At 43.6% G+C, this 13,003-nt stretch overlaps 1 protein-coding gene across 1 annotated transcript; it reads right to left on the reverse strand.

The window, feature by feature from the left end:
- Positions 1-1,366: 1,366 nt before the first annotated feature.
- Positions 1,367-3,790, reverse strand: LOC309706161 (uncharacterized protein). The gene is made up of 2 exons (XM_082532446.1): positions 2,232-3,790; positions 1,367-1,759 (listed from the first exon to the last, which is right to left on the reverse strand). Exon 1 carries the CDS (start codon positions 3,767-3,769, stop codon positions 2,621-2,623), a length of 1,149 nt encoding a protein of 382 aa, XP_082388572.1. The 5' UTR covers positions 3,770-3,790; the 3' UTR covers positions 1,367-1,759; positions 2,232-2,620.
- Positions 3,791-13,003: the final 9,213 nt, after the last annotated feature.

Genomic DNA, 13,003 nt, shown 5'->3' on the forward strand with positions numbered 1-13,003 from the left:
GCTGCACCTCATCTGCTGCATATTGTGCATTCAGAGATGTTCTTCTTGCATAAATTGGTTGTAATTAACCTTAATTTTTTTCTTCCCCAAAGTCTGGCCATTCTCTTCTGATGTCTGGCATCAACAAGGTATTTTGTTGCTGCTCACTGAATCTTTTCTCTTTTTTGCACCATAAAGGTGGCTGGTTGTGAAAGTCCAAACATCATCAGTTCATGAAGTACTCAGACCAGCTTGTGTGGCACCAACAAAGATGCCAAATTGATAGTCATTTAAATTACCGTCCTTCATCCATTTTAATCCTCAGTAAGTTGTCTAGACCACACCTAGATGCCTCAATAAATTGAGCCGCTGCTATGATTGGGTAATTAAATATTTGTGTTAATGTGCAGTTGAACAGTTGCACCTGATAAACCAGCCAAGTGCAATATATACCAGGATCAAAGTAAGACATACTAATGCAAAATAGTAAAAATCTTTTAATATGAATAATAAATTATTTGATCTGAAAGTTTCAACTACATTTCTATAGAGTGCACATTAAAATGTGAATCAAACAATATGACCTATTGTTTAAAATGATTTGAGTAAAATTTTAGTTATTGATATAAATAAATGGAAACGTGCAATGGCATACTGTATCAAGTGACAGTTTATTAAGCTATTGGACATATAAAGTTCATAACAGTAGAAACGCCTATTACTCAGACAAGGATCCTGCAAAAGCCAGCTGCTATTAGCCAATCAATCACAGTTCAGCCTGCCCGATGGTGTATACATGTGGACAGAATATCCAGATTATCTCACTGTTTTTGCTGCTGCCTATTTCTCAAGTAAGAGCATCAAACTTTCCAGGTGTGCATGCATACACATGCTTCATCACAATTCAGAGCCGAAGCCAAAGTCTGCATTTCAAGGCTGAAGTCTGCATTTCAAGGCTGAATGCATCATTACAGGCCGGCGGGGCCAGTCCCAGTTCTAAAGCTCATCTAAATGTAGCCTTCGTTTGCCTCGATTTGGAGGCCACAAGAGGACCCCCCTCGCAGAAGCTGTGCTTATGTAATACAAATTAATTTTCCCCAAGTATGTTGATAAGTTTGTGGTTTTGTTTAGCAAACATTTTGTGAATAAAGCGACAGCTGTATACTTTTACAGTATAAAACCTTAATTTAGACTGTCCGAAGGTTTATTATCAAATTGAAAGAAAAAAATAGTGACTAAAATATTTATTTGTCTGATATAAAATTAGTTAAGTGCAAATGTAACCAGTATGTAACAAAATATATAAACAATGGGCAAATCAGAAGATTTCAGGAACGACAGGAGCCCAGAGGATGGGTAACCACAATGAAAACACAACTGCAAATGATGAAGCAATAGTTCAACTGTATTTGAAATTTGTGCACTGTATTGCCTTTACAATAACAACCAAAATTGTGTGTGCGCGCACAGATACCCAAAATAAAAAAAGAAAAGAATGTTAGACCCGGGTCTTTTAAAGTGTCAATAGGATCCAGATCAGGCCTGTTTGGTGATCTGGTGAGTTATTGGTGTGAGTTCAGTCCACGATCGATGTATGGTTCGCACTGTTTTGTCCTACCACAGTTCAGGCAACCAGACTTCAAGATTCAATTCCAAATGGGCTGTGGCTCGCCATCCATTGCAATGGAAAATTATTCCTCTTCTGCGGATTTCCACAAAGTCTGTAATCCAATGTTCTCCGAGGAGTCTCGGCTCCTTTCTCCAACTCAAAAAACCTGACCTAAGAGTGAGGTCAGAATTACTTCAAATGAACACGGTTCACACTTAACTAACACTTCTGTTTAAAGTATAAATCATGAACAAAATGTGTTTCAATTTCTAATGTTGTACAACTAATCAAATTCTAAACGTTTTCATTACATGGCAATGTAGCTATCACCAATCATTAAAGCAATTCACACTGCTCATTAAAAGCAGCAAACTCAATATACTCTGCTCACGGTCAAGTAACAACAGTGATGAATAAAAGTAACACAATAAAACATTTCAATACAACAGATAGACATACTGTTTTTTCCTTAACCTAACAACAGCTAATAAGTTCTCAACTAACGCTTAACAACAGGAGTGAGCGTTTAGCACACTCGCTAGCTACTTGCATAGTACCGTCACCATTAGCGTTTGTTTTTTGAAGCGAACAACATTAACATTTCAGGATGCCGATCAGCGGCTATAACAGTTTCGTTACTCACCAGTGCAAAGCACTTCGTATTCATAAAACTAGCTTCGGCTATCCAAATCTGGCGGCTAATCAAGCAGACACCAACAGCTTCGCTGTTTCAACAGCTACCACGTTTTCCCCACAGGTACTGCTATGGCGCGTGTGGTCTAAGCAGCCTTAGCAGCGCAACCAAACATGAAAAACAAGGCGGGACAAACAATCCCATTGGTTGGACTGCATTTGTATCCAGGTCAAAAAAATAACCTTTGAGAAACAAAATAAATAAATAAATAAATAACACAAATAATGCAATTCCATACAAAATAATTTGGATTTTTTCTTTAGAGTCTCTCTCCAATCATGAGTGCTTTTAACTGAACAAAATAAAACACCTTTAATAATAATTACAATAAACAGTCTCTAATTCCATCTGTTTGCCACTGGGCTACACTCTCCCCTCCTAAATTCATGCAAGTCCCTTTGCATGGGAGATGGCTGTGACCTCACCACTTGAGAGAGTGGCTCCTGGTAAGTTCCAACCTCCTTACTCTCTTGCAAAGCATCAGTAAAAGCTAAGCTCAAGCCTTGGAATAAGGATTGCACAATAGATATCAGTGGATTACCCAACTGGGTGTACTGCAGTCTTTCTGGCGGACCTCTATTCCTCACTGAACGTCGAAGAGTGTCCGTTTTATCACCTTCCACGCTCTGTTGTGAATCTTCTTTGTTAAAGGCCTCAGGCTCACTGTCAGAGTCTTCTCTGCTTAGAAGAACATCTCCCTGAAAGGTGGATGTGTCTGCTAAGTCATTTCCACTTCCAGGTACATCAGCAGCTGAGCGTTTTTCACTCACGGCATCCAAGGCAGTATCCTCCAAAATGATTTCTGCATTTCCATGAGACAAGTCTTCTCTGACTACCGTATCATTAACAGCTAAGCAGTCTTCAGTTAAATTTATCTGTGCTGCCTCACCATCATCGGTGTCAGGGGATGATTTTGGAATCTCGTACAATGTGGTGAATCGAATGGTTTCTCTGGGACGCCTCTCACGAAACCAAACGGTATCCTCCTCTGTCTCAGAAGGTTCAGTCTCATCATACTGTTTAGCTGATTGCCGTGTTACAGGCTTGCGTGTGGAGTTTGTCATAACAGGCTTCTCCTTAGTGGGTGTGACAAAACCACAAGGGAGTAGGAGATCTCGATGGACAGTTCGCCAAGGAGCGTCTCTGTTCTCAGGTTTTATTGTGTAAACTGGGAGATCTCCCGCCTGCTTTACCACCACATAAACATCTGACTCCCACTTATCAGCAAGCTTATGTTTCCCTCTTAGGCGTACAGCACGCACTAAAACTCTGTCTCCTTCTTCCAATTTAGAAGCGGTTACACGCAAGTCAAATCTGGTCTTATTCTTGTCAGCAATTTTTGCTGCGTTTTGTGCCGCGATCCTGTAACTCTCTTCCAGACGTGACTTCAAACTTTGCACATATTGCGAATGTGACTTGTAGCCGTCGTCTCTGAGGGGAAGACCAAAAGCCAGGTCAATGGGCAATCTGGGTTTACGGCCATACATTAATTCATAAGGTGAGTACCCTGTAACTTTGATCAGTCGGGTCTCATGTTCTTCCAGCGTTTTAGAGAAAACAATGATGTCATCAAGGAAGACAAGAACCTCCTTCAGGTTCATATCCCCCATGCATTTCTCCATGAGACGCTGAAATGTGCTTGGAGCGTTCGTAATGCCCTGCGGCATACGGTTAAACTCCCAAAATCCAATGGGACAAACGAAAGCTGTCTTCGGTTTGTCAGCCTCTTCAACCTCAATCTGGTAGTAACCAGATTTTAAGTCGAGGACAGAAAACCACTGGGAACCAGTCAGCGTGGAGAAAGTCTCCTCCAAGTTTGGGAGTGCATAAGCATCCTTCACTGTTTGCAGATTGAGCTTCCTGTAATCAACACAGAGACGCACATCCCCATTCTTCTTCCTCACCACCACTATGGGAGAAGAGAAGGGTGATGTGGACTCCCTGATCACACCTGCCTGTTGAAGTTCTAGCAAGTGCTTTCGGACAGCTTCCAGATCATTTGGGTGTATGGGGCGTGCCCTGTGCTTAAATGGAGTCTCATCAGATAGCTTGATTTGGTGTTTTACCTGATTAGTTCTCCCAAAGTCAATGTCATTTTGCGCGAAGACCTCCGGCATATTGGCAAGTTTTTGTGTTACTCTCTCTCTCCACTCAGCACTTATGGGTGAGTCCTCGAAGTTGAAGTTGAGGCCTAGCTTCTGCTTGGTGCTAGAATCTGGTGTCACCACACAATGCTCATGTGAGAGAACACGATGAAATGCACTGATTTCCCCAATCACACACTTCTGGGGAATAACAACATCATGATCCAGCTCATTAGTCATTACGACTGGCACTTTATATGGCGCTTTCTGGGGCAAGTCAATGAGGCAAGGTTTAACTAACACCCCACCTGGCAGTGCTGACAAGGAGGGATGTTCTAAGAGGACAGATTTCTCAGTGGTATGACTGTTTACATCAATGAACCCCTCTAACACTACGGTTTGTCCTGCTGGAACTAGCTGGGGGTCTTTTCCGAGCGAGGTGACCAGACCAAGGCGGTTATCCTTGCACTGCCTGTGTCGCAGCCCCAAAATCTTTAGCACTGCTTTGTAACCATATTGTGATGGTTCATACTCTTCAGGACAGGTATCACGATGGAGTTCGTAAAGTAGATCTAGTGTGTTAGTACCTATCAAAACTAGTGGCTGGGGGACTGTACGAACATCTGGAACCACCAATGCTAGTGTGGGGACTTCAACCTCAGCACCTAAAAACTCTTTGGGGAATACAACACTAATCTCAATGTAGCCTAGATAAGGCACAGATTGGCCATTGGCTCCTTCAACCTCCAAAAGCTCAAAGAGAGGCCGGATCTCATGTTGTGACAGGTTCTGATTGTAAAACGACTGGGGAACAGTGGTGACTTGAGAGCCTGTATCCATTAAGCAGCTAACACAATTGCCCTCTATTTGAACCTGTGCTGTAGTTTTCGCCCCTATTAAACCTTTGGGTAATTTGAAATTACCACGCTCAGCATTCAATGTTAACATGGCACCCTTCTTAGTGGTCACTTTAGGCTTCTTATCAGCGGGACGTGTTTGACCCGTTGCAGTCCCCATCTGTCCCACGACAGGGACTGAATTCAGTTTAACGAAGGTGTGTTTCGGTGTTGGCTTTCCCATAACTGCTGACGGATTCTCAGTTCCTTTCTTTTAGCAGCTACCAGGGCAGGATTTGGATCTGACTCACAGGTGGCCACAATATGACCATCCTCCCCACAACGGAAACAGTACCACGGTTTTGGCTTTACAGTTAAAGCGCTGTGTGGAGGGGGCCCTGGTTCAGTCTTTGCATGGTCAGGTTTTTTAGTTTCATCTTTCTGCATGTGTTCTTTCTTAGAAGCAGTGGGTTTTCTTTTTTTCATGAGTGCTGTCAATTGACTCTTCAAGTCAGCAACTTGCTTCTTTAACTTACTTAGGTCACTTGATTCAGATTCAGCTTGTGTTTCGCTTGTTTCCTGAACACTCTGTCTATGGGAGACAACCTTAGGTTTGGTAGTACCAAGGTGCAGTTTCATTCTACTAGTTTTTGTTTCTTGCCTATTTTCTGCAGTACGCAGCAGCAACAAAAGCTCAGCGAGTGATGGGGGTTGTCGATCCTTAAGTTCTAGCTGCAAGACAGCAAGCAAGTCATGATTCCAACAACCCCTGTAAAATTGTTTCAGGAGGTGTTTGTCGACCTCTTGTGGCTGTACACCTCCCCTGCGTACAGTACGGTTCAATGCCACCTGCAGGCGATGCAGGTAAGCTGAGGGTTTTTCTCCAGGATCTTGCAACGTGTTCATGAACCTCACCAACAATTCCTCCCCATCCTCAACTGTGCCAAAGGCAGATTCCAATAATTGCAGGTAGGTAGATGGTGGCGCTTCAGGTCCAAGATGTCGAACTACATCTGAAGCAGGAATGAGGAGGCTCTCGAGAATTTTATGAGTCTTCTCCAAGTCAGAAACAGAAGTGTCCTCCATCATTAAATCAACATGAGAGCGCCAAGTATCATAATCAGCTTCATTATATGGCCGGGGAATCTTCCCAGAAAAAGCTCTCAGTCTCAAGGTGGAATGGGTACGTGACATCTTATCATCACTCTTTACAATGTGTTCAACCACAATTCTCTGTACGTCTGGTGGGTTAAGCTCACCAGGATTTAGAGTCAGGGATCTCTTGGTTCCAGAGCTTAAAGTCGGTGTGCGATATTCATCATCAGCGTGGCCAAGCTTAGGACAGACTGAAATACCAGCTGATTCAATAAAAGTAGCAGGGGTCTGGCTGGGCCTGTCAGTATGATCAACTTCCTCTATTTCAACCTCAGTACTGAGTGCAACACTTTCTTCGGCGACACCCACAGACTTTTCAATTTTTGTCATCACCTCTCTCAGTACCTCTTCAAAATCTTTCCCACTTAGCTTGGCTATTCCTCGCAGTTCACTCAGGTAAGTATCTGTGACACTCCCCCCAACTCTCTGGGAATAAACATCTGTCAAAGCATGTACAGAAAATACTACATCAGGATTGGCAGCTGAGGGGTGGACATAGGGCAACAAGGGTCCTAATGTTTGCACTGCTACTCCTGAGTTATACTCCACTATCTGATCCTTGTTGAATTCAGATACTTGATCATCAATGGTGAGGACCCTACTAATAGAGCCGTACTGCTTTAAGAACTCAAAAATCTCTTCATCCTTTTCTGATCCTGTTACCCCACGCACTATGACAGCATTTGGGACCTTAATACCTAATTTTTCAACAAAATCCATCTTTTGGTGCGACAGACGGTCTTACCAAAAGCTCAATCACACAAAATATGCTTCACTATCGTCACCCATTAATTCAAGGCTCCTGGCTGGCTCGCCACTTTTACACTGTAACCAGTATGTAACAAAATATATAAACAATGGGCAAATCAGAAGATTTCAGGAACGACAGGAGCCCAGAGGATGGGTAACCACAATGAAAACACAACTGCAAATGATGAAGCAATAGTTCAACTGTATTTGAAATTTGTGCACTGTATTGCCTTTACAATAACAACCAAAATTGTGTGTGCGCGCACAGATACCCAAAATAAAAAAAGAAAAGAATGTTAGACCCGGGTCTTTTAAAGTGTCAATAGGATCCAGATCAGGCCTGTTTGGTGATCTGGTGAGTTATTGGTGTGAGTTCAGTCCACGATCGATGTATGGTTCGCACTGTTTTGTCCTACCACAGTTCAGGCAACCAGACTTCAAGATTCAATTCCAAATGGGCTGTGGCTCGCCATCCATTGCAATGGAAAATTATTCCTCTTCTGCGGATTTCCACAAAGTCTGTAATCCAATGTTCTCCGAGGAGTCTCGGCTCCTTTCTCCAACTCAAAAAACCTGACCTAAGAGTGAGGTCAGAATTACTTCAAATGAACACGGTTCACACTTAACTAACACTTCTGTTTAAAGTATAAATCATGAACAAAATGTGTTTCAATTTCTAATGTTGTACAACTAATCAAATTCTAAACGTTTTCATTACATGGCAATGTAGCTATCACCAATCATTAAAGCAATTCACACTGCTCATTAAAAGCAGCAAACTCAATATACTCTGCTCACGGTCAAGTAACAACAGTGATGAATAAAAGTAACACAATAAAACATTTCAATACAACAGATAGACATACTGTTTTTTCCTTAACCTAACAACAGCTAATAAGTTCTCAACTAACGCTTAACAACAGGAGTGAGCGTTTAGCACACTCGCTAGCTACTTGCATAGTACCGTCACCATTAGCGTTTGTTTTTTGAAGCGAACAACATTAACATTTCAGGATGCCGATCAGCGGCTATAACAGTTTCGTTACTCACCAGTGCAAAGCACTTCGTATTCATAAAACTAGCTTCGGCTATCCAAATCTGGCGGCTAATCAAGCAGACACCAACAGCTTCGCTGTTTCAACAGCTACCACGTTTTCCCCACAGGTACTGCTATGGCGCGTGTGGTCTAAGCAGCCTTAGCAGCGCAACCAAACATGAAAAACAAGGCGGGACAAACAATCCCATTGGTTGGACTGCATTTGTATCCAGGTCAAAAAAATAACCTTTGAGAAACAAAATAAATAAATAAATAAATAACACAAATAATGCAATTCCATACAAAATAATTTGGATTTTTTCTTTAGAGTCTCTCTCCAATCATGAGTGCTTTTAACTGAACAAAATAAAACACCTTTAATAATAATTACAATAAACAGTCTCTAATTCCATCTGTTTGCCACTGGGCTACACTCTCCCCTCCTAAATTCATGCAAGTCCCTTTGCATGGGAGATGGCTGTGACCTCACCACTTGAGAGAGTGGCTCCTGGTAAGTTCCAACCTCCTTACTCTCTTGCAAAGCATCAGTAAAAGCTAAGCTCAAGCCTTGGAATAAGGATTGCACAATAGATATCAGTGGATTACCCAACTGGGTGTACTGCAGTCTTTCTGGCGGACCTCTATTCCTCACTGAACGTCGAAGAGTGTCCGTTTTATCACCTTCCACGCTCTGTTGTGAATCTTCTTTGTTAAAGGCCTCCGGCTCACTGTCAGAGTCTTCTCTGCTTAGAAGAACATCTCCCTGAAAGGTGGATGTGTCTGCTAAGTCATTTCCACTTCCAGGTACATCAGCAGCTGAGCGTTTTTCACTCACGGCATCCAAGGCAGTATCCTCCAAAATGATTTCTGCATTTCCATGAGACAAGTCTTCTCTGACTACCGTATCATTAACAGCTAAGCAGTCTTCAGTTAAATTTATCTGTGCTGCCTCACCATCATCGGTGTCAGGGGATGATTTTGGAATCTCGTACAATGTGGTGAATCGAATGGTTTCTCTGGGACGCCTCTCACGAAACCAAACGGTATCCTCCTCTGTCTCAGAAGGTTCAGTCTCATCATACTGTTTAGCTGATTGCCGTGTTACAGGCTTGCGTGTGGAGTTTGTCATAACAGGCTTCTCCTTAGTGGGTGTGACAAAACCACAAGGGAGTAGGAGATCTCGATGGACAGTTCGCCAAGGAGCGTCTCTGTTCTCAGGTTTTATTGTGTAAACTGGGAGATCTCCCGCCTGCTTTACCACCACATAAACATCTGACTCCCACTTATCAGCAAGCTTATGTTTCCCTCTTAGGCGTACAGCACGCACTAAAACTCTGTCTCCTTCTTCCAATTTAGAAGCGGTTACACGCAAGTCAAATCTGGTCTTATTCTTGTCAGCAATTTTTGCTGCGTTTTGTGCCGCGATCCTGTAACTCTCTTCCAGACGTGACTTCAAACTTTGCACATATTGCGAATGTGACTTGTAGCCGTCGTCTCTGAGGGGAAGACCAAAAGCCAGGTCAATGGGCAATCTGGGTTTACGGCCATACATTAATTCATAAGGTGAGTACCCTGTAACGTCGTTCTTTGTACAATTGTACGCATGAACCAATGGTTTCACAAAGCTATGCCACTGTGATTTGTCCTTGTTTTCCAATGTGCCAAGCATGCTCAACAGCGTCCTATTAAAACGCTCTACAGGGTTTCCCCTAGGATGGTAGGGCGTAGTACGAATCTTGTGAACACCCAGGATGTTGCATAGTTCTTTGATGATGTGTGACTCAAAGTCAGGCCCTTGGTCACTATGCAAACGTTCAGGAATGCCGTAATGGACAATGAAATTATCCCACAGGCACTTGGCAACTGTTTGAGCTTTCTGATTGGGAGTTGGGACGGCAATGGCATACTTAGTAAAGTGGTCTGTAAGTACGAGGACGTCCTTAATATTGCTCCTATCAGGCTCAATGGACAAAAAGTCCATACAAACAAGCTCAAGAGGTCTGGTGGACTTTATGGTGACCAAAGGAGCAGCTTTTTCAGGAAGGGATTTTCTCAGAACACAGCGATCACAGGTTTTAACCTTTTTCTCAACATCTGCAGCCATCCTTGGCCAGTAAAACCTTGTTCTCACCAGGTCGAGAGTGCGTTCAATCCCTAAGTGGCCCATATCATCATGGAGGCTATGGAGGACTGTGTCTCGAAACTGCTCTGGAAGAACAAGTTGCCAGGTTACACAACCTCCATCTTGTCGTGTTCGGTACAGTATTTGATTGTGTAGCTCAAGGCGACTGAATTCTCTGATTAGTAAGGGAATATCGGGCAGTTGCTTTCTAACGGTGGGTGGAACCTTGTCCCCAGTCTCGAGTTGAGCTATAATTTCCCTCAAACACGGGTCAGCTCGTTGTTCTGCCCTTAGCTGCTCTACTGGCATATGGGGAATAACTGGTAACCCACCACACTGATCTTCATTCACAAACTCATCTGGTATAGCAGATACAGACATGGCCAAAGAGTCTACCAGGGTGAAAGCACAATCCATCTCTTTGTTTTCACTTGGGCTACAGCCAATGAGGTGCCTCTCACAGATAGCTGGGACCACGTCTGGGCCAAGAGTGACTCCTTGACCAGACAGATGTGTTTCAGTGAACCGCTGTATACGTTCCTGCTCTTTTTGTGAAACGGTGTCATTGAGCAGTTCTCCATGTGGTCGTCTTGAAAGACCGTCTGCATCAGAATTTAACTTTCCAGCTCTGTACTGAAGCTGGAAGTTAAACGTGGAGAGTGCTGCTAGCCAACGATAGCTCATTGCATCCAACTTGGCTGTAGACAGAACATATGTTAAGGGATTGCTGTCAGTTACAACCATGAATTGGCTACCATAGAGGTAATCAGAAAATTTTTCTGTAACGGCCCACTTTAGAGCTAAAAACTCTAGTTTGTGGGCAGGGTAGCGAGACTCACTCTTGGACAAACCTCGGCTAGCATATGCTATTACTCTCATCTGCCCCTCCTGCTCCTGATACAAAGCAGCACCCAACCCCATAGTGCTGGCATCCGTATGGAGAGTGTAGGGCAACTTGGGGTCAGCAAAACCCAAGATCGGAGCAGTAGTTAGCTTTTCAATGATCGCTCGGAAAGCTTGTTCACACTCTGGAGTCCATCGCTCACCAAAGGGTTTTTTCGGATCATGATACTGAGGAGTGTTAGCTTTGGGCTTGGTACCTTTGCGAAGGGGTGGGTAACCTGAGGTCAGATTGGTGAGGGGCTTCACTAGGTTAGAATAGCTTTTAATGAAGCGTCTGTAATACCCTGCAAAACCAAGAAAAGACCTCAGTTCTTTCAGATCAGTAGGCACTGGCCAAGTTTGCAGAGCCTTCACTTTTTCAGGGTCAGTCTCCACCCCATTACGAGACACAACATGTCCCAAGTACCTCACTGATGTCTGAAAAAATTTACATTTCTCAGGGGATAATTTCAACCCGTACTCTTTCAGACGGTTGAGAACTTTGATCAGTCGGGTCTCATGTTCTTCCAGCGTTTTAGAGAAAACAATGATGTCATCAAGGAAGACAAGAACCTCCTTCAGGTTCATATCCCCCATGCATTTCTCCATGAGACGCTGAAATGTGCTTGGAGCGTTCGTAATGCCCTGCGGCATACGGTTAAACTCCCAAAATCCAATGGGACAAACGAAAGCTGTCTTCGGTTTGTCAGCCTCTTCAACCTCAATCTGGTAGTAACCAGATTTTAAGTCGAGGACAGAAAACCACTGGGAACCAGTCAGCGTGGAGAAAGTCTCCTCCAAGTTTGGGAGTGCATAAGCATCCTTCACTGTTTGCAGATTGAGCTTCCTGTAATCAACACAGAGACGCACATCCCCATTCTTCTTCCTCACCACCACTATGGGAGAAGAGAAGGGTGATGTGGACTCCCTGATCACACCTGCCTGTTGAAGTTCTAGCAAGTGCTTTCGGACAGCTTCCAGATCATTTGGGTGTATGGGGCGTGCCCTGTGCTTAAATGGAGTCTCATCAGATAGCTTGATTTGGTGTTTTACCTGATTAGTTCTCCCAAAGTCAATGTCATTTTGCGCGAAGACCTCCGGCATATTGGCAAGTTTTTGTGTTACTCTCTCTCTCCACTCAGCACTTATGGGTGAGTCCTCGAAGTTGAAGTTGAGGCCTAGCTTCTGCTTGGTGCTAGAATCTGGTGTCACCACACAATGCTCATGTGAGAGAACACGATGAAATGCACTGATTTCCCCAATCACACACTTCTGGGGAATAACAACATCATGATCCAGCTCATTAGTCATTACGACTGGCACTTTATATGGCGCTTTCTGGGGCAAGTCAATGAGGCAAGGTTTAACTAACACCCCACCTGGCAGTGCTGACAAGGAGGGATGTTCTAAGAGGACAGATTTCTCAGTGGTATGACTGTTTACATCAATGAACCCCTCTAACACTACGGTTTGTCCTGCTGGAACTAGCTGGGGGTCTTTTCCGAGCGAGGTGACCAGACCAAGGCGGTTATCCTTGCACTGCCTGTGTCGCAGCCCCAAAATCTTTAGCACTGCTTTGTAACCATATTGTGATGGTTCATACTCTTCAGGACAGGTATCACGATGGAGTTCGTAAAGTAGATCTAGTGTGTTAGTACCTATCAAAACTAGTGGCTGGGGGACTGTACGAACATCTGGAACCACCAATGCTAGTGTGGGGACTTCAACCTCAGCACCTAAAAACTCTTTGGGGAATACAACACTAATCTCAATGTAGCCTAGATAAGGCACAGATTGGCCATTGGCTCCTTCAACCTCCAAAAGCTCAAAGAGAGGCCGGATCTCATGTTGTGACA

Source organism: Aulonocara stuartgranti (genome assembly GCF_965226115.1).
Source record: "Aulonocara stuartgranti genome assembly, chromosome: 5".
Taxonomy (NCBI): Eukaryota; Metazoa; Chordata; class Actinopteri; order Cichliformes; family Cichlidae; genus Aulonocara; species Aulonocara stuartgranti.